The 27,018-nt window shown below is 46.2% G+C and overlaps 2 protein-coding genes and 1 pseudogene across 2 annotated transcripts in view; all 3 read left to right on the top strand.

The window, feature by feature from the left end:
* The window catches only part of C2CD3 (C2 domain containing 3 centriole elongation regulator), a 162,507-nt gene extending 160,249 nt beyond the window's left edge, over positions 1-2,258 (top strand). The window contains exon 33 of the mRNA XM_063783205.1: positions 2,172-2,258. Coding sequence (XP_063639275.1) covers positions 2,172-2,246 — 75 coding nt within the window. The 3' untranslated portion in view covers positions 2,247-2,258. The remainder of the gene's footprint in view (positions 1-2,171) is intronic.
* UCP3 (uncoupling protein 3) lies at positions 2,259-11,069 on the top strand. The gene is made up of 7 exons (XM_001174875.8): positions 2,259-2,378; positions 4,219-4,439; positions 4,977-5,187; positions 5,423-5,626; positions 6,771-6,872; positions 7,349-7,529; positions 9,829-11,069. Exons 2-7 carry the CDS (start codon positions 4,314-4,316, stop codon positions 9,941-9,943), a joined length of 939 nt encoding a protein of 312 aa, XP_001174875.2. The 5' UTR covers positions 2,259-2,378; positions 4,219-4,313; the 3' UTR covers positions 9,944-11,069.
* Positions 11,070-18,478: 7,409 nt separating this feature from the next.
* On the top strand, positions 18,479-20,154 carry LOC134807261 (developmental pluripotency-associated protein 4-like; annotated as a pseudogene).
* Positions 20,155-27,018: the final 6,864 nt, after the last annotated feature.

Here is a 27,018-nt window from a genome sequence, read left to right as displayed (position 1 = left end):
AGCATTCAAGGCCCAGGGCCCCACTTCCCTTGGGGCCCAGGGGACCTAAAGAGGGGCAGTCAGGGCCCAGGCCTGAGGGGGAAAGCCCCAGGTAAAGAATATTCCTCCAAATCCCACTCCAGCTCCCGCAGACAACCTGATCGGGGTCAGGAGGACACACTCCTACCCCAGGGTGAGAGCAGCCTCTGATAACACAAAAGGACCCTGAGGGTGGAGACCTCCCACCTCCACTTCAAAACAGTGTGTTATTTATCAATATCTTATCCCCGGAAGTTGAATCTATCTCCCAGTGCCAACTCCGAGGTAAATGACTTGACCAGGCATGTGGCATGGATTAAGTCATGAGATAGGTGTTCCCACCACCAGAACGAGCCAGTGGCTGCCTCTCTTCCCTTTGAGCCCTCCCTCCACAGAGACCTGTGAATAGGTGTTTCTGATCCCTAGGCTGGTTGCATCCCAACCCAGAGCAGGCAGCCTTGGGACTTCTAGCATGGGCTGGCCTCAGGACATGGAGCCAAAGCAGGCAGACCTGGCCCTGCCCTCAAGCTCCCAAGCTAAAGAGAGCCTGGCCCTCCCTCCCACTAGGTTTCTCCAGAGCCTGCTGCCTCCTGGTTTGGGCTTCTACTCTATTCTTCCCCCACAGACTCCCTGCAATTTACTGCATCACCTCTAGACTAGCAATTACAGATGGAGCTCAGAACCTACTTCCTGAGCCTTCCTAATCTCAGCAGCCCTGACAGCCACTTCCCTCTTAACACTAATGCAGCTGCTTATTCTGCTGACATTAAGGTCAGGGCCTGGTCCAAGGAAGAGGACAGGTACAGCCCAAGCTTTGCACTTGAACATCCATGCTTCTGACCACCTGCCCTGTGACCCTGGCTCTGTGCCCCAGTCCAGAAAAGACTTCTGCCTACTCCTCCTCTGCCCTACCCAGTTAACTCCCTTTCCTTCCCTCCCTTCTGCTTCTCACTCCTCCCCTCCCTTCTCTTCTTCTTCTCCCCTTCCCCCATCACCTGGGGCCCGATTCAGCTGTGCCCAGCCCTTACTCTGAGTGCCCACAGATGGAGCCTCCAGTAGCTTCCGTGGGGCACCCTTCCACCAGGTCCCAGCTCCCTTGGCTCCAGCAGTGTCCATGCTAAAGCCTCCAAGTGTCATGTTGGAGAGAATGGTGGTCACAGTAGATAAGCCCAAAATGCCTTACAGTTTACAGGCTGGAGTCAGGCCCCGCCACGTGCTGGCTACATGACTTCCCTGAGATTCCATTTCCTCCTCAGTAAAATAAGTGGTAAGATTTTAGGATCCCCAGCACTGAAAAGAAATGAAATACTGATACAGGCTCCAACATGGATGAATTTTGAAAGCATTACTATACTAAGTGAAAGAAGCCAGTCACAAACAAGCACATATTGGATGATTCCATTTCTAGGAAGTGTTCAGAACAGGCAAATTTATAGAGACAGAAAGTAGATTGATTAGTGGTTGCCTGAGGCTGGGGAGCGGGGGAAGGGAGGTGACTACCAATGTGTATGGAGTTTTTCCAGGGTGAGAGGGTGATGAAAATGTTCTAAAATAGATTGTGTTGATGGTTGCGCCACTCAGAATATACTAAAAACCATTTGAATTGTGCACTTGAAACAGATGAATTGTATGGTATGTGAATTCTATATCAATAAATCTGTAATTTAAAAAAAAAAATTAGGTCGGGTGCAGTGGCTCACACCTATAATCCCAGCACTTTGCCAGACTGAGGCAGGAGGATCACTTAAGCCCAGGAGTTCAAGACCAGCCTGGGGAACACAGCGAGACCTCGTCTCTACTAAAAAATTTTAAATTACAAAAAAAAAAAAGTAAAAAAAATAGAATCCTAATAGTACCTATCTCATAGGATTGTGGAAAATAGTAGTAATGTATGTAAAATATTTAGCACATAGTAGGCACAAAGAAATGACAGTTATTATTATTAAGAGACCTGGGAGAGCTGTGCCCAGCCTATCGTGGGAGGCCTTGACCTTTGGACTCAAAAGTGGCAGCAGGTCCACCCCCATATACACCCTTGTCACCAAGGAAGCGTCCACAGCTTAAAGGAGCTATATTAAAGCACCCCAAGTCAAGAGGACTGAACCAGATCTGGAACTCACTCACCTCCCCTCTCACCTCACTGCCCTCACCAGCCAGCCTCTTGTCAAGTGATCAGGCTGTCAACCAACTTCTCTAGGATAAGGTTTCAGGTCAGCCCGTGTGTATAAGACCAGTGCCAAGCCAGAAGCAGCAGAGACAACAGTGAATGACAAGGAGGGGCCATCCAATCCCTGCTGCCACCTCCTGGGATGGAGCCCTAGGGAGCCCCTGTGCTGCCCCTGCCCTGGCGGGACTCACAGGTAAGACCCCTTTCTCCTCCCTCATCCCTTCCCCTCTCCCTCTCCCTTCTCCTTGTTCTCCCTTTCATTGGAGGCTTTTAGAGAGCAGCCCCGAGCAGTCAGGGCTCACTAGCTGCAGCTTGTCAGACCTGATAGAGATTCAGTCCAGCCGCCACCTTATGAAAAGGGAGCTGTGGCCCTGATGAGGGTACTGTGGCAGGGCTGGGGCTTGAACCCAACACCCGTGTCACTCACTCAAGACTCACACCCCCTTTGCCTTGCTGGCTGCCTCTGGTGGGATTTTGCAAATCCCCATAGACAGGAAGTGGCTTTCTTCTTTGCCTGTCCCAGAATCTCTGCGATTCCTCCATAGCATAAATCCCTCTCTTTCCATGAGGACCCTGGGGCCCTCTTCCTGAGTAGGGATGACAGGGGCACTTCTGACCTGAGGCGTGGTCCAGGTCATTTGCTGGGAGCTTTACAGAGCCCATGGTCTCTGCCCAGACGGCTTCTTCAGTGGGCTGCTGTGAAGGCTTTGCCGGGAGGGTGGGTTGGAGTTGGGGAGGCAACTGGTGTTGGGTAGGATGTCTCAAAATGGGGTCCTCTTCCCCCGCTTCAGAGCTACCACAGGGAGTTTTCCTAATGCAGATTCCTAGGCCCCACCCCAGACCTAAATCAGGATCTCTGGGGCTGAGAGCTGAGAATCTGCTCTGTAAACAAGCAGCTCAAGGGATCCTTGGCTCTCCCTGAAGTCTGAGACTCTCTGGGCAGTGAAGCAGGCGCAGCTTCAGATGTCAGACAAACGTGGGCACCAATCTCAGCTCCAGCACTTCAGCTGTATGACTAGCAAAAGCCCTGGAAGCCTCAGGTCCCTGGTTTACGAAATGAGAATAATAATAGCAACTACTTGTAGCCTTATGAAGGGATCAAATCAGTCAGTGTCTGTAAAGCCCTCAGCACGGTATCTGGTGCAAGAAGCAACCAGCAAACATTAATGGACCATGCTGACTAGAACATCCCATCCCTCAGGAGCCCCAGCAGAGCTACAGGAATGAGGGTTCCACTTTTGACTTCTTCCTCCACTGGCCAGTGGCAAAAGGCTGCCGGCTGCTAGGGGTCTAGGGGAGGCTGGAGTGAATTGGGAAGAAGATTGGGGAGTGCTGGCCTCAAGGCACCTCCTACCTGTGCCCACCACTGTGGCTTCCCCTCCTCCCGCAGCTTGACTACTGAAAGTTCTAGAGCCCCAAGGTGGGCTTTTGACCTGAGTCTGTGTCCATCCATTCCATTTTCCATGAGTGGCTAAGAACTGCCCCTCTTGTCAAGTGATCACGCTGAGGCCAAGAGTTCAAGACCAGAATAGGCAACATAGAGAGACCCCCATCTCTACAAAAAATAAAAAATTAGCTGGGTATGGTGATGCACACCTGTAGTCCCAGCTACTCGGGAGGCTGAAGGTGGGAGGGTCACTTGAGTCCAAGAGGTCAAGGCTGCAGTGAGCCTGGATTGCGCCACTGCACTCCAGCCCAGGTAACAGAGCGAGACCCTGTCTCAAAAAAAAAAAGGAGGCAGTTTGATATTGGGGAGAACAGATGCCTGAGCCTCGGTTTCCTCATGTATACAGTGCAGGTACCACTATCAGTTCTGCCTACCCCTGGTAAGGAGGGGAGGGAGAGGGTCAGGAGGAGGATTGCAAAATTCAAGGGATAGGAACGTGACCTGTTTTTATAGGCCAAATTCATGCAGCTTAAGTATGGCACCACCCAGGCTTCTCCCTTTCTAAAGCCCCTCCTGGGTAAGGAAGAGTTCCTGGGGGCCAGGCCAGACATCACTCCATCGGCCTTCTCTGGCCTGTCTCCTGCAGCCCCACCGCTGCACTGAAGCCCAGGGCTGTGGAGCAGCCTCTCTCCTTGGACCTCCCCTCGGCCCTAAAGGGACTGGGCAGAGCCTTCCAGGACTATGGTTGGACTGAAGCCTTCAGACGTGCCTCCCACCATGGCTGTGAAGTTCCTGGGGGCAGGCACAGCAGCCTGTTTTGCTGACCTCCTTACCTTTCCACTGGACACAGCCAAGGTCCGCCTGCAGGTAGGTGCCCTTTGGCCAAGGGTCATTGATCACATGGAAGGAGGGGCTAGTTCTCTCCCATATCCCCCATGACGTGTGCCCACATGCCCTTCCTCACTCAGAACCCTGACAAAGACTCTCACTCCACTGCTTAGGACCCTTCCTTGCCTCCTCCCATCACCATCCACCAGGACAAAAAATTCTAAATTCTTTGCATGATGTGACAGGGCCCTTTATGGGCTAGGCCCTACTTTGTAAAGCATACAGTGTGAGGTAAAAGGAATTAACTGTGTGACCTTGGGCAAGCCACGAAGCACTTATAAAATGGGAAAAACAATCTGTCCCTCTGATTTACTCTGAGGATCAAACACCAAGCCATGTGTATAATACTGCTTTGTGAATGGTAAAATGCTGCCCAGACACCAGTGATTTCTACTGTGACCAGCATGGTTGTTCTCAGGCCCAGCCCAGGCAGGCCCAGCCCCAGCAGGGTTCCTGTGCACGCAGCCCCTTCTTGCCTTCCCATCCGAGTCCTCACCCCCTGCTATTGTCCCTCAGATCCAGGGGGAGAACCAGGCGGCCCAGACGGCCCGGCTCGTGCAGTACCGTGGCGTGCTGGGCACCATCCTGACCATGGTGCGGACCGAGGGTCCCTGCAGCCCCTACAATGGGCTGGTGGCCGGCCTGCAGCGCCAGATGAGCTTCGCCTCCATCCGCATCGGCCTCTACGACTCCGTCAAGCAGGTGTACACCCCCAAAGGCGCGGACAGTGAGTGACCAGGTCCCTGAACACCAAAGGGGTGGCCGAAAGTGTGTGGGTCAAGAGACCAGGGAAGTCTAGACTCAGAGGCAGAGCCAGGGGCGGGGGGAAGCTGGTACCGGACGCTTATGAGGAGGCTCTGAGTGGACATCAAGGAAGCTGCAGGGGCAGCCCCGCAGAGAACAGCATGTCCCAGAGAGCTGCTTAGTAGGGGACACTGGCCCACTCTCTCTGCCCCTCCCAGACTCCAGCCTCACTACCCGGATTTTGGCCGGCTGCACCACAGGCGCCATGGCGGTGACCTGTGCCCAGCCTACAGATGTGGTAAAGGTCCGATTTCAGGCCAGCATACACCTCGGGCCATCCAGGAGCGACAGAAAATACAGCGGGACTATGGATGCCTACAGAACCATCGCCAGGGAGGAAGGAGTCAGGGGCCTGTGGAAAGGTAGGTCTGGACTCTGGATGCAGGCGGTCTTAGGCAGAGCTTTCCCTCCCCTCAGGCTGGGGCAGGGACCCCAGTAAGGAGGGGACTCCCAGCGTGGCGTGTTCCAGTGATTCTGAAAGAACATCACAACCAAAGATACTTCACTGACCTGCCACAGCCCCTCAAACTCAGTTCATTTTACCAGCCCTTTGCCATGTGCAGGTTGATGTGAGGGAGCCAGAAATGAATTTAAGACACCTTCACACGCCCAGGGCATGAGGACAGCAGAGGAGATAAGATGCAGCTACACCACAGGCAGGATGTGGTAGGGGTTGCCCCAGAGGTGGAGCTCCAGAGGCGGGCTCTGCAGAGAAGGTGACACCTAAGCTGGGCCTGGAAGACTAAACAGGCTCTAGGTGTGTGGAGACGGAAGGGGAGGGGCCCTCCAGCAGGGTCCGGAGGAAAAAGAGGAGCATCAGAAAAGCACAGCTGTGAGGAGTGGGCGCAGGGAGATGCAATGAGGAAGCGCTTCCTTGGGAGCAAAGCTGGAGGGCTCCCTATGTGTCCACATGGCAGCCACTGCGATGAATGCAGGACTCTCTCCGCATGTGAACCAGAGGTTGCAGGAACGTTTGCAGAAGAAACTGACCCAGTGAAGTTTAAGGGCAGGACACCTCTTAAGTGGGGGCTCTTCACTCACTTGTTGGGCACCCTTCAGAGCTTGTCCCCTTACCTGTGAAACCAGGGGTTTGATCCTGACAGTTTCCTGGGGCCCTGCTGGCACCACATTCTGTCACTGTTCCAAGAGCTCAGCCTCTCGCTGAATGACTTTCTTTTCTGGCTGCAGCTGGGTCTCGAGGAAGCATATTTTAATTTTGACAGCTATTGCAGATCACCCTCCAAATGTGGCCAAATGAACACAAGTGGGCCTCTCTGTTCTCTGTCTCTGAGGAAAACATGGATAATCTGAGAGTTGTTAACCCTAGAAAGGAAAATGTGGAATCTGCTCAGCTGGGGTGGGATCCTCTGGCTGAGACCATTGGAATGGGGCACTCTGGCCCCAAAACTGGGGCCTGTGGCCTTGCAGCCAGGGCATCCATTTCTCCCATTTCCCGTTCCTCCCTCCCCACCCATTTCACATCCCTCCCCACCGCCTTCCTAACAGGAACTTTGCCCAACATCATGAGGAATGCTATCGTCAACTGTGCTGAGGTGGTGACCTACGACATCCTCAAGGAGAAGCTGCTGGACTATCACCTGCTCACTGGTGAGGCCCTGGGCTCCAGGCAGGCAGCTCTCCCTCAGCAGGGAGGGAACCCAGAACTCCGTGGAGTGGGCACCACCCAGAGGCAACTGGGTTTTAGAAGGAGCAGAGAGAGAAGCAGTGCCTAGTAAAAAGTGCCAGGTACATTGTGGTGACAAGCAGGAAAGACCCCTGGGCTGGGAGGCTGGAGACTTGGGTTCCAGTCCCAGCACCACCTCTCACTATATAGCTTTAAGCAGGGGTCTCTCACCTTCTCCGACTTCAGCTTCCTCAAACAGCCTGCATGACCTCCCACCTCTGGGTCAGCCCAGGCCTAGTTTGCCAGTACTTACCAAGAGCTTAGCCCAGGGCACTGTGAGAGATATGGAAAATACTGTCCTATGCTCAGGGAGTTCACGGTTGAGTTGGGGACAAACAGTGCATACATATGGACAGAACACAAATGCACTCCTTGATATTTGCTTGTCCTTCCTCTGCAGACAACTTCCCCTGCCATTTTGTCTCTGCCTTTGGAGCCGGCTTCTGTGCCACAGTGGTGGCCTCCCCGGTGGACGTGGTGAAGACCCGGTATATGAACTCACCTCCAGGCCAGTACTTCAGCCCCCTCGACTGTATGATAAAGATGGTGGCCCAGGAGGGCCCCACAGCCTTCTACAAGGGGTGAGCCTCCTCCTGCCTCCAGCACTCCCTCCCAGAGAACAGGGGCTTCTTTCTTTTCTAATGTTGCTACCGTGGGTCAACCTGGGATGTAGCGGTGAAGAGTACAGATGTAAATGCCACAAAGAAGAAGTTTAAAAAACCATGCAAGTAAAAGAAAAAAAGTGAACCATACCTGATGGGGAGGGTTAGGGAAGCCTGACTGAGAACAAACACTCCAGGAATAGGTAAAAGTACTGCCTGTCTCCAGAGGAAGTTAGCAATCCTGAGACCTCCCGGACCTCCTGCCATGGCCATTGAGCACCACACTGACCACGGCCAGTGCCGTCCTCACTGTCTCCACACGCTCCACGTTTTCTTGCACTTACTGCTCCCTCTGCGTGGAATGCCTCATCATCTACAAGCTGTCAATTTTAGCCATCCTTCAAGACGAGTTCAAATGCCACCTCCTCCCTAACACTCTCAGGTGTAAATTTTTCCTCCTCCCTGGGAACTTCTGCAATGCCATTTGATACCATTTTTATGGTATTTATCACCTCCTGCCTTGTATTATAGTATTTGTAAGCTTAAATTATTCCTCATGCAAAGAGCAAGTTCCTGACAGCAAAAGTGGCTCAGACATCTTTTATCTCCCACAGTCCCTCACACAAAGTGAGCACTCGATAATGCAGGTTGTTTATGATTATCACGACAGCTAAGTCACTCTATATTAGGCCTCGTGCTGAGCACTTTACACACGTTATCCCAACAGCCCCTTGAACTGGGTAGTATTGTCCACATTAACTAAGGAAAAGACTGAGTGTCAGAAAAGTTAAGTAACTTATCCAAGATCACAGGTTAAAATGGTGGAGCCATGGTTCAAACCCTGACCGTCAGACACCACACCCAACAATGTTGTTTATCCTACTGGTAAGCTCTTAGCTTGGCCCTTTCACCTCCCACTGCTGATGTCTTCAACAGAGAGATTTTGGTGCCCATTGTTAGAATGGACCCAACAAGTGAACAAGAGCTGCTATAGGTTCTCAAGCCTGGGAATGACGTAATAAAACTATACTGCAATTGACAGACTGTTCTTCCAAAAAGTGCCTCTATCATTACAGTCTTCAGCTGTAGCCACTTGTCTCAGTTACTGCTTTCACTTGTCCAACATTTCTGGAGCATCTTGTAGGTGCCAGGCCCTGGGTTATGCTTCCCTCAAAGAGCAGCAGATAAGTTGGTGGTATTTACTGAGCATGTATTGATGCTGGGCCCTGTGCTGAGTGCTGTCCAACATTAACTCACCTAATCTGCACGACTAACTCCACAAGGCAGATACTGTTATTTTCCTCATTTTACAGATAAGGAAACTGAGGCTTAGAAAGATTAAGTGATGTGTCCAGATTGTAAAGCTATAAACTGGGAGAGCTTGGATTTGAACCCAGGTCTGACTCCGGAGTTTACATTTGTTGTCACAGTACTATCGTCCCCACAAGAGTCAAGAAAACCCATGGCATGAGGTCACGGTGCCCAGACTGAGTCCTCCAGAGCAAAGAGCAACCAGCCAGGGAAGGAGGAGAGGAGGGGACAGTCCAGGCAGAGGGAGCAAGAGGAGCAAAGGCATGGAGGGAAGAGGGCCTGGCATCGTCAGGGAATGTGACTAGCTGAGTCTGGCGGGAGCAAATGGGCCCAGGAGGTGGTTAGTGGAGGGACAGGCTGAGAGAGGGGCAGGGGCCAGCTCGTGGGCTTCTCCCTGAGTTGGTGAGCCACAGCTGAGGTGGGGACACTGTGCTATGCCATCACAGCACAGCCAGCCTCTCTGGAGATGAGCTAAATCTGGTGCCACACTGTATTCACCCTGCAAAGCCCAAGCTTCTCCATGTCCTGGCAGGGGGCCATGTTAGGGCTGGCCACCCGGGGTGTAACTGAGCCCAGAAACACCCAGCAGCAGGGTGGAGTTAGAACCGCACCTCTGACACTTACTAGCCGTGGGTCTTTGGTTGAGCTCTTAACCTCCCTGGGCCTCAGTTTGTGAAAAGGAGCCTGGCAGCAACATGGCTGCCTTATAGAACTGTGAGAATTCGCTGCCTAACACAGTAACCCGTCTCAAAACGTGAGTTTTTTTTTCTTTTCCTTACTCCGACTTCTGCCTAAATCCCCTTAGCAGAAAAAAAAAAGAGAGAGAGAGACTGAAAGGATTCAGAAAATGCTTGTGATGAACAGAAGTCTGGATCCTCTGGCACTACCACTGTGTCCCGGGAGAGCACACGCATCTGTTGTGGTCTCCTAGCACTCCACCTGATGTGTTGGTTGTTTTTCTCATCAGATTTACACCCTCCTTTTTGCGTTTGGGATCCTGGAACGTGGTGATGTTCGTAACCTATGAGCAGCTGAAACGGGCCCTGATGAAAGTCCAGATGTTACGGGAATCACCGTTTTGAACAAGACAAGAAGGCCACTGGTAGCTAACATGTCCGAAACCAGTTAAGAATGGAAGAAAACGGTGCATCCACACACACATGGACACAGACCCACACATGTTTACAGAACTGTTGTTTACTTGTTGCTGATTCAAGAAACAGAAGTAGAAGAGGAGGAGGGATTCTGGTCTTCACTGCCATGCCTCAAGAACACCTTTGTTTTGCACTGACAAGATGGAAAATAAATTATATTAATTTTTGAAACCCATTAGGCATGCCTAATATTTAGGCAAGAGAAAATAAACCAAGATAGATCCATTTGGACAAAATGGAAGGTTGGAGATGTGTATCCCCATGAAATCTGGTTAGATAATGAACGATAAACAGGAAGGATGGCAAGCACGGGACAGGAGGGGCCCACAATGGAGTGGGAGATCAGCCACAGAGCCTGGAGGGACGCCACCCAGCAACACAGAGCTGGCGACTGCAGCTGCACCGTCACACATGCATCATCAGCCTATTTGTAATGTGTCTGCCACAGAGAGTCCTTTGGGATTCTAGGAAACCCAAGGAACAAGAGAAAAAACTAGAGCCTGTGCCAAAGAAGCCCTGCTGGGCCCATGTGAGGCTGGGGCTCGTAAATATTCCCTGACGACACTGAAGAATCAAGAAGGCAGCCCCCCCTTTCCTACAAAATGGAGGGAGCCATCCCTTCCCTGTCCACCTCACCAGGGGTGTTATGACATGCAAGTGAGAAGCTGGGCATGAACGCACTTTATAAAAGCAAAAGCTCTGTGTAAATCTAACTACAAGGACAATGCCTTGGGAGAGATTTTGTCGGGACAGAGAGGAGTTGCCAGGGAAGAAGGTTTGAAAGATACGGTTGTCTAGAGGTGAGACCAAAGGATCCAGAGACTTGGGGACCAGAGGAGTGGATGACGTGAAGCCACAGGAGCCCCACCCCCATGCAGCCTCTTCCCCACCCCCCCACCACACGCTCAATCATGAGTACCTCAAAGGATTGTTGGGCTTGGGGGAAAAGAGGTGGATTCCTGGGCAAGAACCTAAAGTAGCAGGACTCGGAATTCTCGGGAAATTATTATGACTCAATAAAAGAATTCACACCTTAGGTGTGGGAGTAAGAACAGCCACTTCTCTGCCTTTTCTTTCTTGGAATTTTCCTTTCTCACTTCTATTTCAGGCTTTCTATGTGTCAGGGCAGGGCCAGATCCAGCCCCACATGCCTACACTTCATCTGCCCCCTCTCACCCTGCTTAATTGCAGGCAAGTAGCTTTATTTTTTTAGGGCTCCAGCTCCTGCTTCTGCAAAAGGGAGGGTTGAACCAGACGACCGACTTCCAAGCTTAAGACTGTACATTTTTCAAATTGATAATGGGGACCCAAAATGCCACTATCTTTTTCTACTTCTTGGCAGCCTTGCGTAGCTCTGATGATTGTCAGGACTGGGTTCAAGCCTCACCCCATTCTACCTTACTAACCACCTAGCCACAGGGAATCCTTGCACCTTGGTGTGCTACCAGAGAAGTGGGAATAACAATCGCTGCTTCACAGGCTTGTTGTGAGGGTTGACCTAAAACTCCTTGGAAAGCAGACATGTGGTGTGCACCTGCTACCTGGGAGGCTTAAGCGAGAGGATTGCTTGAGCCCAGGAGTTCAAGGCTGCAGTGAGCCATGACTGCACCTGTGAATAATGACTGCATTCCAGCCTTGGCAACAGAGCATGACTCCTTCTCTGAAACAAAACAAACAAAAAATCGTTGGCATACAGGAGGCACTCGGTAACGTCATTTCCCTGCTTCCCTGCTCCTACCCCTCCAGACCCTGGGAAAAAGCAAATATCTATTCATCCTCAGCACTTTCCTAAATTTAAATTATAACTTGAGATCATCTATGTATACAAACTGGGGAGTTCATACAAAACAAAAAAAAATTATTTTGATTTAATGTCTGGCTTGGTTTTCAAATAAAACCCATATTTTGAAAAGTTTCCGGTTGGTGCAGTGGCTCACGCCTTTGGGAGGCCGAGGTGGGCGGATCACTTGAGGTCAAGAGTTTGAGACCAGCCTGGCCAACATGGTGAAACTCTGTCTCTATTAAAAATACCAAAAAAAAAAAAAAAATTACCCAGGCATGGTGGTGGGTGCCTGTAATCCTAGCTACTCGGGAGGCTGAGGCAAGAGAATCACTCGAACCCGGGAGACGGAGGTTGCAGTGAGCCAAAACCGCACCACTGCACTCCAGCCTAGGCGAGACTCTGTCTCAAAAAAAAAATTAAATTGAATTGAATTAAATTAAAAGTTTCCCTTTTTAGCCAGACATGGTGACATGCGCCTGCGGTCCCAGCTACTCGGGGGGCTCAGGTGGGAGGATCACTTGAGCCCAGGAGGCGGAGGTTGCAGTGAGCCGAGCTTACACCACTGCACCCTAGCCTAGGTGACAGAGTGAGACCCCATCTCAAAAAACAAAAACGAAAAAAGAAAAAAGAGTTTCTCTTTCTTTTGACTTGACTGACATGTGCAAATCACTCTCAAACTCCTGGTCTCAGTTTGTAAGTTTCTAGGGCCAGGAACTATATCTTCCATGAATTTCCATATGGCAATATTAACACACCACCTGCCCAGAGGATGCTATTCAGGTGATGATTCTGAGAAAGGGAGGATAAAATATTCTAAGAGAGATTTTGGCTGGGATCAGGAGCCTACTAACTGCCAAGTCCAGCCTTTTGGAGAAAGAAAAACGAGATTGGTGAGTCTCGCGAGGTTTCTAGGCCAAAATACTAGATCTCTTTCTCCACTTTTTTTTTTTTTTTTGAGTCAAAGTCTTGCTCTGTGCCCAGGCTAACACAATCTTGGCTCACAGCAACATCCACCTCCCAGGTTCAAGTAATTCTTCTGCCTCAGACTCCCGAGTAGCTGGGACTACAGGTGCGTGCCACCACACTCTGGCTAGTTTTTGTATTTTTAGTAGAGATGGGGTTTTCACTGTGTTGACCAGGCTGGTCTCAAACTCCTGACCTCAGATGATCCACCCACCTCAGCCTCCCAAAGTGCTGGGATTACAGGTGTGAGCCACTGCTCCCAGTCTCTTTCCCCACTTCTTAAAGGCAGAGATTCAATCGGATGACCTGAAGCTCTTTAGTTCTGTGATTCCAAGGACTGAGAGACAGTTTCTCCCAGGCTACGGTGTGAACACCTTTTCAACGCTGGCCTCAATTTATGCTTCCAGGAAACCAGGGACGTGAATTCATGAGAAGGCCAGATTACCAGCTGAGGCCAGTTTCTAAGTTCTGTGCATCCATTTCCCCACCACACTCCTAGAGACACCACCTCCAGTCAAGTGATTCAAAAGAAATCCGCTTTTTCTCAAACTCTTCTAATATGTCAGGCAGAAATAAGATAGAGTCCTGACTCAGTCCCATTTGTGACATAATGGATAATTCACATAAATGTTCTAAGTAATGGTAATATTTTTTAAAAGAATATTTTATTCAGAAGGAATGAATGTTAAGTAAGGAAATATTATTATAGCTCTGTAGATGAGTTTGTTTCAGGGCACTTTGAAAAGCACAGTGTGCTACATGAATGAAAATATTCATTGTACATACATTGTAAGCCATATGTTATGTTAGGTGCTGGGGTGAACAAGACCAGTCCTGTCCTCAGGGAGCTCACTGGGGTGGAGGATGGTGGGGCGGGAAAGACAAACTGCAAACCATCAGTCACCATACTGGGTGATCAAAGCTACAAATAGAGGTGTGTACAAAGCACCCAAGAGCAGGTACACAGATAAGGGACATCTGACATGGTTGGGGGGCCAGGAAGCTTCTTGGAGGAAGACACCTAAAGGTCAAGTAGGTGTTATGCAGGTAAAGAAAGTGAAGTGAAAGTCATCCTAGGCAAAGGGAATGGTTCATGCAAAGGCCCAGAAACAAGATAAAAACATTCAAGGTACATCCAAGGGATTGTCAGCTGTCAGTATGTCGGGGTTGCAGACTTAAAGAGCTACTGGGGAGACTGAGGCAGGAAAATCGCTTGATCGCTTGAACCCAGGAGGTGGAGCTCGCAGTGAGCTGAGATCGCACCACTGCACTCCAGCTGGGCGACAGAGCGTGACCCTGTCTCAAAAAAAAAAAAAAAAGAAACCTCCTTTCCATTTTTTTAGGTATATACCCAAAGTGCAAAGTGGAATCATGGAATCACTTGGTATGGGTAATTCTATATTTAATTTTTTGAGGGACCATCATACTGTTTTCCATAGCAGCTGGACCATTCTCATTCCCAGCTGCAGTGTATAAGCGTTTGTTTCTCCACATCCTCTTCAACACTTATTTTCTGGTTTTTGATAGTAGCCATCCTAATGGGTGTAAGGTGGTCTCTCATTGTGGTTTTGATTAATGATTAGTGATGCTATGGCTCTTTTCATGTGGTTATTGGCCATCTGCATATCTTCTTTGGAGAAATGTCTATTTAAGGCCTCTGCCTATTTTTGAATGAAAATTAAAGAACTACAATTTTATGTAACTTGGATGAATCTCACACAGCGTTGAGTGAAAGATACACAATAGTACATATAGTATCATTCCATTTATATAATGTTTAAGAACAGGTAAAACAAATATTTGGTGTTAAAAATCAGGATACTGGTTATTCTTTGGGTGAATAGTGACTGACGGTAGACACAAAGGATCACTTCTGGGTGTTAGTAATGTTTCCTCATGTGTGCTCATTATACAGGGATGTTTGCTTTATAAAAGTTATTCATGCTGTATACTTAGGATTTGTGCACTGTTTTATATGTGTTTTACTTCAATAAAAGTTTACTTTAGGCTGGGAGTGGTGGCTCATGCCTGTAATCTCAGCACTTTAGGAGGCTAAGGCGGGAGGGTTGCTTCAGTCTGTAAACAGATTTTTTTTTTAAGACAGGGTATCACTGTTACCCAGGCTGGAGTGCAGTGGCGTGATCACGGTTCACTGCAGCCTCCAGACTCCTGGGCCCAAGCAATTTTCCTGCCTCAGCCTCTCAAGTAGCTGGGACTACAGGCACCTGCCGCCAGGCCCAGCTAATTTTAAAATTTTTTATAGAGACAGGGGCTCGCTTTATTGCCTAGGCTGGTCTTGAATTTCTGGACTCAAGTGATCCTCCCGCCTCAGCCGCCCAAGTCATTGGGATTACAGGTGCTAGCCACCATGCCTGGCTACTCTTGCTGGTTTAATGATGGGAAATCTTTCACCAAAAGTTTGCAAATTTTCATATGAGCGTCTGGACAACTTTTTTAAAAACCTACAAAACGTTCAAAACACTGGTGAAAAAGAAGTACAGAATAGAGAGAAATTTTGATCAGGCACTTACTCTGAGAAGCACAACACTGTGTCTGTGTCTCAGTGATGTGGTCACACAACCAAAACAACCCAACCGTGGTTTTCTTCTCAGTATCTTACACTGTGAAAGCCTTCTTGATTTGGAACCTGTGACTTGCAGCAGAGTTCTAAACAAGAATTGTATATTGCTTGTTTCCATGGCTCCTCTACCAATGAATCCAAGTCCATCAGAGTAGAGCTCCTCAGCATATTAGACCAGTTATCCAGAAGTCATCCCCAGAAGTCATATCCCCGTTTCTTTTACTTTCCAAAGGTACAAGATCTCAAAAACTGTCAGATATATTTCACCATTGTTATTCTTGCTATATTATTATTATGTCTTGGAGTTATGATCCTTGAAGTAATTCATGCTTCACATGTGCTTACAATGTTGAATGATGGGATGAGAGAAATCTTTTCCATTTGATAAAATAAAACCACAAGGAGAGTTTGCTTGTGTCGTATGGGTGCCCATAAACCATTGGAAATATTAAGGAGCAAAGTGGATTTGCAGGATTTCTGTGGATATGTCACCATGCTGTACCATCTCACCAACGCAAACAGAAAGTGTGGTGATGCTTCTGATGAAAAAGGAAAACCTGATTTGACTTCCTGCTTTGAGCAGATGAGAGGACAGAGTCATTTGAAATGGTCATTGAGGAAGCAACCACAGATTCAACAACATAACAGAAATCTTAGGTTGCTACAACAGAAACAGACTGGGTTCCTCTTGAGCTATGCTTGTAATTCCACTGTTTAGCTCTGAATTCAATGAGTTTGTAGGAAAACAGTCACACTACAAACCTTGCAGAAAAGAAAGCCTTCAAAAAGTCATACTTTCCAGTAGAAAACTATATATGTTCTTAACTTTATTCACTCATTCTAAGAAGTTGCTTTAACACTAGATATTCACATTCAGGCTAGTTTTTCCCGTTTTCTTTACCTAAATCTTAAGTTCCACTTCTTGAAAAGAATGTAGTGTGTAGAGATGGCATCTATCAGAATGGAGAGATGGTCACCTTCCTCACTTCTCTCTGCTAATCTTCATTGGTATTAATTTTTTCACATAACTTGTTATTCACACTTTGTGTCTTTTTTCTTAAATACCTTTAAGAAAAAAGCTTTTATAAAGCTTTTATAAAGCTTTATACTGCCAGGCACTAAAAAGAATCCTGCTGGTGCAGAATAATTTAGGCTTTAATTATGTTCAAAGTGTGTTGTGTTGTAGTTTGGGTAACATTTAGTATTGTCTGGTGTCTTGATCATTATAACACATCCTAATTCAACAAAGAGCTTTTTAGCAAAAAGCACTTACTGTATTTTTTACCTTGAGACAATCTGCATTTTTTTATAAATCTAAGGATAAACTTTATAGACTTTATGATAACTGTTAACGTAATGTCATTATGAATATTGGTGATTTTCAGTGTTAGTTTGTCAAACATATATCTGGTTTAATTTTATATTTTGTTACCTACACTCTGGAGGATAATGGAGATTTTATTCTTCCTGTGAAAAGGCTTCTTCGTATTTAAAGTAGCAAAAGTATAAAATAATGAACATCCAGTATTGAGAAATGATATGATGAAACATTAAAAATTCCTGTGGATATTTATAAATTATATGTCAGTTAAACCTTGTCAAAGGTATGCAAATCAGCATAACTTAAGCTTGTTTTAGAAGGTCTCAACTCAGACTATGAAGATTCACTGACATCTTATAAGAAGCCTTGGAAAACATTCTCTTTTTTTTTTTTTGCTGAGACGGAGTCTCACTCTGTCACCCAGGCTGGAGTGCAGTGGCATGGTCTCGGCTCACTGCAACCTCTGCCTCCTGGGTTCAAGCGATTCTCCTGCCTCAGCCTCCCCAGTAGCTGGGACTACAGGCATGTGCCACCACACTCGGCTAGTTTTTGTATTTTTAGTAGAGACAAGGTTCCACTATGTTGGCCAGGCTGTTCTGGAACTCCTGACCTAGTGATCTGCCTGCCTCGGCCTCCCAAAGTGCTGGGATTACAGGCATGAGCCACCGCCCCTGGCCATTGCTTTTTAACCCATTTCGAATTTATTCAAAGTGCAACAAGCCATCCTTAAGAGAATGCTAAAATGGGCCAGGCGTGATGGCTCACGCCTGTAATCCCAGCACTTTGGGAGGCCGAGGTGGGTGGATCATTTGAAGTCAGGAGTTCAAGACCAGCCTGGCCCACCTCTACTAAAAATACAAAAATTAGTCAGGTGCGGTGGCAGGGTGGCAGGTGCCTGTAGTCCCAGCTACTCCGGAGGGTGAGGCAGGAGAATCGCTTGAACCCGGGAGGTGGAGGTTGCAGTGAGCCAAGGTTGTGCCACTGCACTCCAGCCTGGGCAACAGAGTGAGACTCTGTCTCAAAAAAAAAAAAAAAAAAAAAAAAAGAGAGAGAGAGAGGGAGAATGCTAAAATGGTCTAATTTGCATTTTGGTTTTTTTCCTTTTATTTTTTAGAGACAGAGTCTTGCTCTGTTGCCCAGGCTGGAGTGCAGTGGTGTGATCACAGCTCACTGCAGCCTCAACCTCCCAGGCTCAACCTCCTGAGTAGTTCGGGTGATCCTCCCACCTCAGCCTCCTGAGTAGTTGGGACCACAGGAACACACCACCATGCCCAGCTAATTTTTTTTTTAATTGTTTGTAGAGATGGGGGATCTCCCTATGTTACCCAGGCTGGTTTCTTATTCCTGGGCTCCAGTGATACTCCCTCCTTGCCCTCCCAAACCACTGGGATTACAGGCATGAGCCACCACACCTAGCCATTTTCCCCTCATTTTTGTTAACAGTTTTATTGAAATATAATTCATAATAGCATACAATTCATCCATTCAAAGTGTACAATTCAGTGATTTTTGGTATATTCACAGAGTTGTGCAACCACCACCACAATCAATTTTAGATCATTTTCACTGCCTCAAAAACAAGCCCCCATACCCATTAGCTGTCATGATCAGTCTCCCCATTCCCTGAAGCCCTACCATCTGTCTTTATATATTTGCCTGTTCTGGACATTTTATATACATGGAAACACAATGTGTGGTCTTTCATGACTGGCTTCTTTTACTTAGCATAATGTTTTCAAGGTTCATCCACGGTGTAGCATGGATCAGTACTTCATTCCTTTTCTTCTTTTTTTTTTTTTTTTTTTTTTTGAGATGAAGTCTTGCTTTTGTCACCCAGGCTGGAGTGCAGTGGCACAATCTTGGCTCACTGCAAGCTCTGCCTCCTGGGTTCACGCTGTTCTCCTGCCTCAGCCTCCCGAGTAGCTGGGACTACAGGCGCCCACCACCACGCCTGGCTAATTTTTTGTATTTTTAGTAGAGATGGGGTTTCATCGTGTTAGCCAGGATAGTCTCAATCTCCTGACCTCATGATCTGCCCGCCTCGGCCTCCCAAAGTGCTGGGATTACAGGTGTGAGCCACCGTGCCCGGCCACTTCATTTCTTTTCATTGCTTGGATATACCACATTTTATTAACATATACCCATTCCACAACTGATGGATGTTTGGGTTATTTCCATTTTTTTGGCAAACGTATTTTTTAAACAATGTTTATATGTAAGTCTGCTGCTCACTTTGGGTTTTTCTTTTCACAGAATTTTTTAAAACTTTTTTAGAGATGTGGGGTCTCACTATGTGGTCCAGACTAAACTCAAACTCCTGGGCTCAAGTAATCCTCTTGCCTTAGTCTCCTGAGTAGCTGGGACTATAGGTATGAGCCACTGTGCCCGGCTTCTTTTCATAGACTCTTTATGGAAAAATAGAATTTGTTTCCATCTTGGTAGCAATGGTTACTGCATACCTTCACTCTGATTTGAGAATTTTTGGACCAAGCTCTGCTTCTTCTCTGAGTATGGAGAAGGCAAAAGGCAGGGAGTGGACCTCCTCAGAGAAGTCGAGGGAAGAGGATCAGCAGGCTTCTAATCAACCAAACACAATTGCTTTGCCAGGAACATCAGCAAAGGGAACCAAAGGACAAATTTCTGCTAAAGGTGAAAAAGCGCTCTGCCCAAAGAAGGCAGCAGAGTATAGGGACAACCCCAAACCTCAGAAGAAGATACTAATCCCTTCATTACCCTCTAAACCGCCACCTGTTAATCGGATTCACCGGGACATTCTGTGGGCCTGGTGTCTATAATTAAAGGCAAAGCCACACAGGCCTTTGGTGCCAGAAATAAGCTCCTGTGTGCCTTTGCCTATCCAAATCAAAAGGATTTTCCTAGCACAGCAAAAGAGGCCAGAATCCGGAAATCATTACCAAAACAATCAAAGGTGGACAAAGGGGAAATAACCCCGCAAAGCCCTGAGGAGACACATCCTCCTAAAGTAGCTCTTCCCCCTGGGGAGGGGTTGCCTGACCTAGAAGAGTCTGCTGCTCTCCTTGAGGGAGTTAATATGGTTGTGGTGACAACTTCTGCCCCAGAAGCTTTGCTGGCCTCCTGGGCCAGAAATGCAGCCAGGGAGAAGGCACCAGAAGCAGTGCGATCTCCACATGAGGCCCATGGTGTCAGGTGGCTAGTGTCCATGGGAGAAGACTCCCTGCAGACACAGATGGTTGGGTTCACCTCCAGTTTCATGCTGGACAAGGCTGGGTTCCAGAAAAGCAAGAAGGGAGAGTGAATGCACTCTTTTTGCTTCCTGCCTCCAATTTTCCACCATACCTTGAAGACAATATGTTGTGCCCCAAATGCGTTCACAGGTACAAGGTCTTAATAAAAAGCCTCCGGTGGGAATAGAATATCTGGAAAAAGACCACATCTGTGGTAATTAATGGCAGAAAGGCTGGACAGTTGATTCCATGGTGCTGCTGACAGGTGAACTCTGGTCCTCTCCACACCTGCTTATGGGCCATGCAGACTGGTGGGGTGGCAGATGTTAGCCTAAGACCCCTAGCAGTTGACTGCTGCTTCGTGGGTGGACATAAAAGACTCTTATGTTTAAAAATGGAAAAACATTTTACAAATTACCATAAATTCTAGTTAACACGTAGAAAAACTCATTCATACTACCCTTCTGAAATAGAAATGACTTCAGCAGCTCTTTTAAGTGGGAACCTCTTCAGCTGAGCATTGTGAAGGAGTTGAGAAAACAAACAGCAGTTTGCTCCTGTGCTCAATTTCCCTGACCCGAATGCTGACTACTTTAGGAGCTGCTTCATTCCAATTGCAATTTCATAAAATGTAAAGTATTTTAAGGCAAAGAAAGGCTGTTAATTCTCTCCTTCCCCAAAACACGTGATTTTCAATATTCAAAACAATATTTTTCAAAGTTCTCTTAATAACCTGTGATTTCTACGGGTTGACTCCAGGATAAAAACACGAGGCACTTTGTATTACTTCGCTTATAATTCTTTTGTTTATTTCCAGTATTTAAAATGTTTAAGGTTACTTCCCGTTCATACATACATAATATATTGAATAGAAAATGTGTTTATTAGCAGATTCTCCATAAACAAAAATAAGATGTGTTTATAAAAGAATTCATCTATTGTATTTAGGGAGCTGTATGTATTGCATGCAAATTATTGTTAGTGTTCTTAAAGTAGGATTAAACCAAAAAGCATGACTTTTCTTTTGCATAACTCATTTGTTTGTTTCTTTATCAGTTGGTGGTATGGGTTAGATCATTTGTTTTTATTTATTTATTATTATTATTTTGAGACAGTCACTCAAGCTGGAGTGCAGTGGCGCCATCTCAGCTCACTGCAACCTCCACCTCCCAGGCTCAAGAGATTCTCATGCCTCAGCCCCTGGAGTAGCTGGGATTACAGGCGTGTGCCACCATGCCAAGCTAATTTTTGTGTTTTTAGCAGAGATGGGGTTTCACCATGTTGGCCAGGCTGGTCTCTAACTCCTGGCCTCAAGTGATCCACCTCCCTCAGCCTCCCAAAGTGCTGGGATTACAGATGTGAGACACCACACCTGGCCCATCTCATTTGTTTTTAAAACCACTTTATTTAGGTATGATTGATGTACAAAAAGCTGTATATATTTAATGTATCCAATTGAGTGTAATTAATTTTTAATATTTTTTGTACTTCCTAAATGTAGAGTCCCGTGAGTCTGGGAAGAGATCTGTTTTTCACTTGTGTTTTAATGGCAGTTTCCAACATTGTTTTGTTATTACAAGTAGGTGATTTTTTTCCCCTTTAATTAAGATATTAAAAATAATGTGCTGATGGCCGGGCATGGTGGCTCACTTCTGTAATCCCAGCACTTTGGGAGGCTGAGGCGGGCGGATCACTTGAGATCAGGAGTTCAAGACCAGCCTGGCCAACATGGCAAAACCCTGTCTCTACTAAAAATGCAAAAATTAGCCGGGCGCAGTGGCACATGCCTGTAATCCCAGCTGCTCGGGAGGCTGAGGCAGGAGAATCGCTTGAACCCAGGAGGCGGAGGTTGTGGTGAGCGGAGATAGCGCCACTACACTCAAGCCTGGGCGACAGAGCGAGACTCCATCTCAAAAAAATAAATAAAATAATAATAATAATAATAATAGTGCACTGAAAGGAGTGGCGGAGTTGGGAAGTTCGTAACCATCATAATATACGTGTAATAGGTTTGGGAAAGAATCCTCAAAAATGTTAAAGCGAGGGAGGAAAGTTTGTTGAGAAGCAAGATGTTTTCATGGTCTCATAGTGTTGTTCCCTCCCGCCCCCTCTTGGTTGTTGGTGGTCAGAATTGTTTAGTGTAATAAATAAAATGGACATTTAAAAAAATTGTTTTTTGTTTAGTTGCCGTACGAATTAATATAAAATTGAATTTCATGTTTACAAACCAAGGATTTTGATTTTAGGTTAGAATTACACTTAGAATCATTAAGGCTATGTCTTCAGATCAAAACATTCTAGTGATAAACCTACGATAGGGACATATTCTGGACAGGCATGGCGGCTCATGCCTGTAATCTCAGCCCTTTGGGAGGCTGAGGTGGGAAGTATTGCTTGAGATCAGCCTGAACTACATAGCGAGACTCTATCTCTACAAAAAAATTTTAAAATGAGCTGGGTGTGGTGGTGCCCGCCTGTAGTCTCAACTACTCTGGAGGCTGAGATGGAAGAATCACTTGAACTCAGGAGTTTGAGACTGTAATGAACTCTGATCTCTGATTGTGCCACTGCATTCCAGCCTGGGTGATATAGCAGGACCCTATCTAAAAATAAATAAATAAAAATAAAATAAAAGACGTAATCTTAGGCAAGCTAGATCTTAAATTATGCTAGTACACTTTTAAAAAATAATTGAATAAGTTTCAAAGGTTGTCTTTGGTCATTAATTCGTTTAGTATCTCAAATGTTAATTAGAATAATTGGTATCACTTCTTAGATTTTTTGAGTTACCTTCCTTAGGAAGTCTGTGCCATGTTATAATTTAATTTAGTTCTTCTATAGTATAATTGTTTACTAGTTTAAAACTGTACCCTAAGTGACCAAATAAGATATCTGGCAAACAAAGAATTTGAGAATGTTATTACGTAAATACTTTTGCTGACTTTTTCTTCTTTATAAAACTGGTTGTAGCCAGGCACTACACATAGTAGCTACAGGCACGGTTCATGCCTTAATCCCAGCTACTCAGGAGGGTGAGGTGGGAGGACTGCTTGAGTCCAGGAGTTCAAGGCTGCAGTGAGCTTTGATCATACCACTGCACGCCAGCCTCGGCAACAGAGCGAGATCCTATCTCTAAAAATAAAATAACAAAACAGACTGTGTGGCTTAACTTCTATAAATATATGTCTTCCTTAAGAGTGTTAATATAAGCATGTGTTCAATACTATGGCCTATATATAGGATTTAATATTTTTCACCAGGTTGCCTGTGGCATTGTCAGTGCTGTGTTTGGGGTAAATATAATAGTTTTCTACTTTGTCTTACATGAGGTACAAACTAAAAGTATGTTATAAAGATGTGTCTATATAAGAAAACTAGGGCCGGGCATGGTGGCTCACGCCTGTAATCCCAACATTTTGGGAGGCCGAGGCGGGTGGATCACCTGAGGTCAGGAGTTCAAGACCAGCCCAGCCAACATGGTGAAACCCTGTCTCTACTAAAAATACAAAAATTAGCTGGGCGTGGTGGCAGGTACCTGTAATCCCAGCTGCTCGGGAGGCTGAGGCAGCAGAATCGCTTGAACCCGGGAGGTGGAGGTTGCAATGAGCCCAGATCATGCCATTGCACTCCAGCCTGGGCAATAAGAGTGAAACTCGGTCTCAAAAAAAAAAAAGAGAAGAAGAAGAAAGAAAACTAGGTGGAGTGTGGTGGCTTGCACCTATAATCCCAGCACTTTGGGAGGCCGAGGTGGGTGGATCTATTGAGGCTAGGAGTTCGAGATCAACCTGCCAACATGACGAAACCCCACCTCTACTAAAAATACAAAAAATTAGCGTGGCGTGGTGTGTGTGCCTGTAATCCTAGCTACTTGGAAGGCTGAGGCAGGAATTGCTTGAACCTGAGGGGCAGAGGTTGCAGTGAGCCAAGATCTTGCCACTGCGCTCCAGGCTGGGCGACACAGCACAACTCTATCTCAAAAAAAAAAAGAAAAAACAAAAGAAAACTAATATATCAAAATAATTTCTAGTTAGTTGGATTCACTCACTTATTCATTCAATGACTTATTGAATTATCATATATTACTAGTGCTTTTTAATACATACCTTCCACAATTTTTCAACTGAAAATTACTTCATTGATCAGGGCTCTTTAAACTCATCTTCATTTGCATTGTTTTACTAACTATAGTTATTATTCATGTATTAGCACTCTGAGCCTACTGTAATGATGTGTACCTTAATAAAGAACTGAATATTTGTAATGGCTGGCAGTGAATTTAGTAGTTCTTGAATTTAGAGCTCAAAATATGGGAGTAATTTGCTGCTTTATTTCCTTTGAGAGATAATAGAGGAAAAACAGAATCTAATAACAATCACAGATTTTCGGGAAAGCACTGTAAAACCATATGATCAATTCTAGCTTCTTATGTAAACATGGAAAGATTGCCAGCTGAAAACCTGTCATGCTCTAAGAAGTTGGGGAGAATTTGCATTTTTAGAACTGTGAGCAAAATGAGAACTACTGCTATGTTCATGCTTTATGAATTTAGCTTTATTTCATTCACACAATTCATGGGAAAAAATGCATCTTTTAACTTGGTGTTTTTCAATTCAACTTTTAAAATACAGGAGCGGGCCAGACCCGGTGGCTCACACCTGTAATCTCATCACTTTGGGAGGCCGAGGCAGGTGGACCACAAGGTCGAGAGATAGAGACCATCCTGGCCAACATGGTGAAACCCCATCTCCACTAAAAATACAAAAATTAGCTGGGCATGTTTGCACGTACCTGTAATCCCAGCTACTCGGGAGACTGAGGCAGGAGAATCGCTTGAACCTGGGAGATGGAGGTTGCAGTAAGCCGAGATCGCGCCACTGCACTCCGGCCTGGCGACAGAGCAAGACTCCATCTCAAAAAAAAAAACAAAACAAAAAAAACAAAAACCAGGATGTGTTACCAAGGAAAATTCATTTACAATGGTTAATTACATGACAAACATGTCAAGTAATTCCATCTGGCTTTGTGTCACCATTTCCCCACCCTTTTTTCAGAAACCAAAACCAAGAAGAAGAACAAACATCAAAATGGACATGGAAATTAACAAATATATGATTCAATTTAATCTCCTAAGAGGTTTTTTAAAATTATTTTATTTTGAGACGGAGTCTTGCTCTGTCGCCAGGCTGGAGTGCAGTGGCAGGATCTCAGCTCACTGCAACCACCATCTCCCAGGTTCAAGCGATTCTCCTGCTTCAGCCTCCCAAGTAGCTGGAACTACAGGCAAGCACCACCACACCCAGCTAATGTTTGTATTTTTGGTAGAGATGGGGTTTCACCATGTTGGCCAGGATGGTCTCGATCTCTTGACCTCATGATCCACCCGCCTTGGCCTCCCAAAGTGCTGGGATTACAGGTATTTTTTATTTTTTTTGAGACAGGGTCACCCTGTCACCCAGGCTGGAGTGTAGTGGCACAATCATGGCTCACTGCAGCCTCAACCTCCCAGGCTCAGGTGATCCTCCATGTCAGCCTCTCAAGTAGCTGGAACTACAGGCGTGCAACACCATGCCCAGCTAATTTTTGTATTTTTTGTAGAGACAGGGATTTGCCATGTTGGCCAGGCTGGTCTTCAACTCCTGGCCTCAAGTGATCCACCCGTCTCAACCTCCCAAACTGCCGGGATTACAGGTGTGAGCCACCGTGCCCCATCTCATCTGCTAAGTGGATTTAAAGAAATTCAGTTTCATGTCAGTTTTTAAAATGTATGGTCATCAAATTCGACTTCTTTTTTAAAATGCAATCAGATAATTGTATGCTTGTTTGATGAGGGGAGGAAAGTTAATATAGCCATCTACTCAATATTTTTAGCAGAAATTATCAGAGACTAAGGAAATGTTTAAGTTTTTCTCATGTTGGTTTTAATTACCTAATGTTTTCAGTTTTCTCTTTCATTCTTGTGTCTTTTTTTCATTTTCAGTGTTTCAAATACAGTTTGTATTTAAAGATTTAGAAGTTCCAAAACTGTAAGCACAGTGGATTGTTTCCTGGGATGATGTTAAAATTATACAACAAAATATATGAAACTTTGTCAATTTGGTTATTGGCACATACAAAATATTTACAAATAAACGTGTGTGTGTGTGCGTGTACACACAATTCAATGAAATAGATGTGAAACAAGTTTTCTTTTTCTTTTTTTTTGAGACAGAGTCTTGCTCTGTCGCCCAGGCTGGAGTGCAATGTCGCAGTCTCAGCTCACTGCAACCTCTGCCTCCCGGGTTCAAGCGATTCTCCTGCCTCAGCCTCCCGAGTAGCTGGGACTACAGGCACCTACCACCACTCCCAGCTAATTTTTGTGTTTTTAGTAGAGACAGGGTTTCACCATGTTGGCCAGGCTAGTCTCCAACTCCTGACCTCAGGTGATCTGCCCGCCTCAGCCTCCCAAAGTGCTGGGATTGCAGGCATGAGCCACCTCACCTGGCTACAAGTTTTCAAAATACATTTATCTGTACCCATACATTCTCCAGTTTGTCCACAGGACATCTTATGACTTGGGCAAGCTGCTAAAAATCCAAGGGTGCAGTGTTTGTATGTCTATAGGATTGCTCAGATCTGCCCCCACCCTAAAAGAATTTAAGAGAATTTCTTGAGGCCAGGCACAGTGGCTCACACCTGTAATTCCAGTACTGTGAGAGTCCGAGGTCAGAGGACTGCTTGAGGCCAGGAGTTCAAGAGCAGCCTGGACAACATAGGGAGACCTGCCACTACAAAGCAAAAATAAATTAGCCAGGCTTAGTGGCTCATCCCTGTGGTCCCAGCTACTAGGGAGGCAGAAGTAGGACTGCTTGTCCCAGGAGGTCAAGACTGCAGTGAGCTGAGACCCAGCCACCTGCATTCCAGCCTGGGCAACAAAAAGAGACCCTGTCTCAAAAAATAAGTTAAATAAATAAATAATAAAAATAGTTTAAACCCTAAACACATCTTCTTTTTCAAAGAGGACTTCTTAAGGACTTCATGCTGCGTCCTGTTGATCTCCACTTCCCTTTTTCAGCGTCCACACTTTTAACAGTCTCTTTTGCCAAGGATAATAAGTATATAGTTTCTGGAATCCAGATTCTTCCCTGTTTGGACGGCCAGGGGGACAATTTT

Source organism: Pan troglodytes, chromosome 9 (genome assembly GCF_028858775.2).
Source record: "Pan troglodytes isolate AG18354 chromosome 9, NHGRI_mPanTro3-v2.0_pri, whole genome shotgun sequence".
Taxonomy (NCBI): domain Eukaryota; kingdom Metazoa; phylum Chordata; class Mammalia; order Primates; family Hominidae; genus Pan; species Pan troglodytes.
The sequence above is the reverse complement of the archived record's forward strand: the minus strand, read 5'-3'. Positions and strand labels throughout refer to the sequence as shown.

Coding starts and splice junctions, on each gene's coding strand:
- UCP3 (XM_001174875.8), top strand. CDS start 4,314: ATGGTTGGACTGAAGCCTTCAGACGTGCCTCCCACCATGGCTGTGAAG. Junction 5,188..5,422: donor CACCCCCAAAGGCGCGGACA/GTGAGTGACCAG, acceptor TGCCCCTCCCAG/ACTCCAGCCTCACTACCCGG. Junction 7,530..9,828: donor CCCACAGCCTTCTACAAGGG/GTGAGCCTCCTC, acceptor TTTTCTCATCAG/ATTTACACCCTCCTTTTTGC.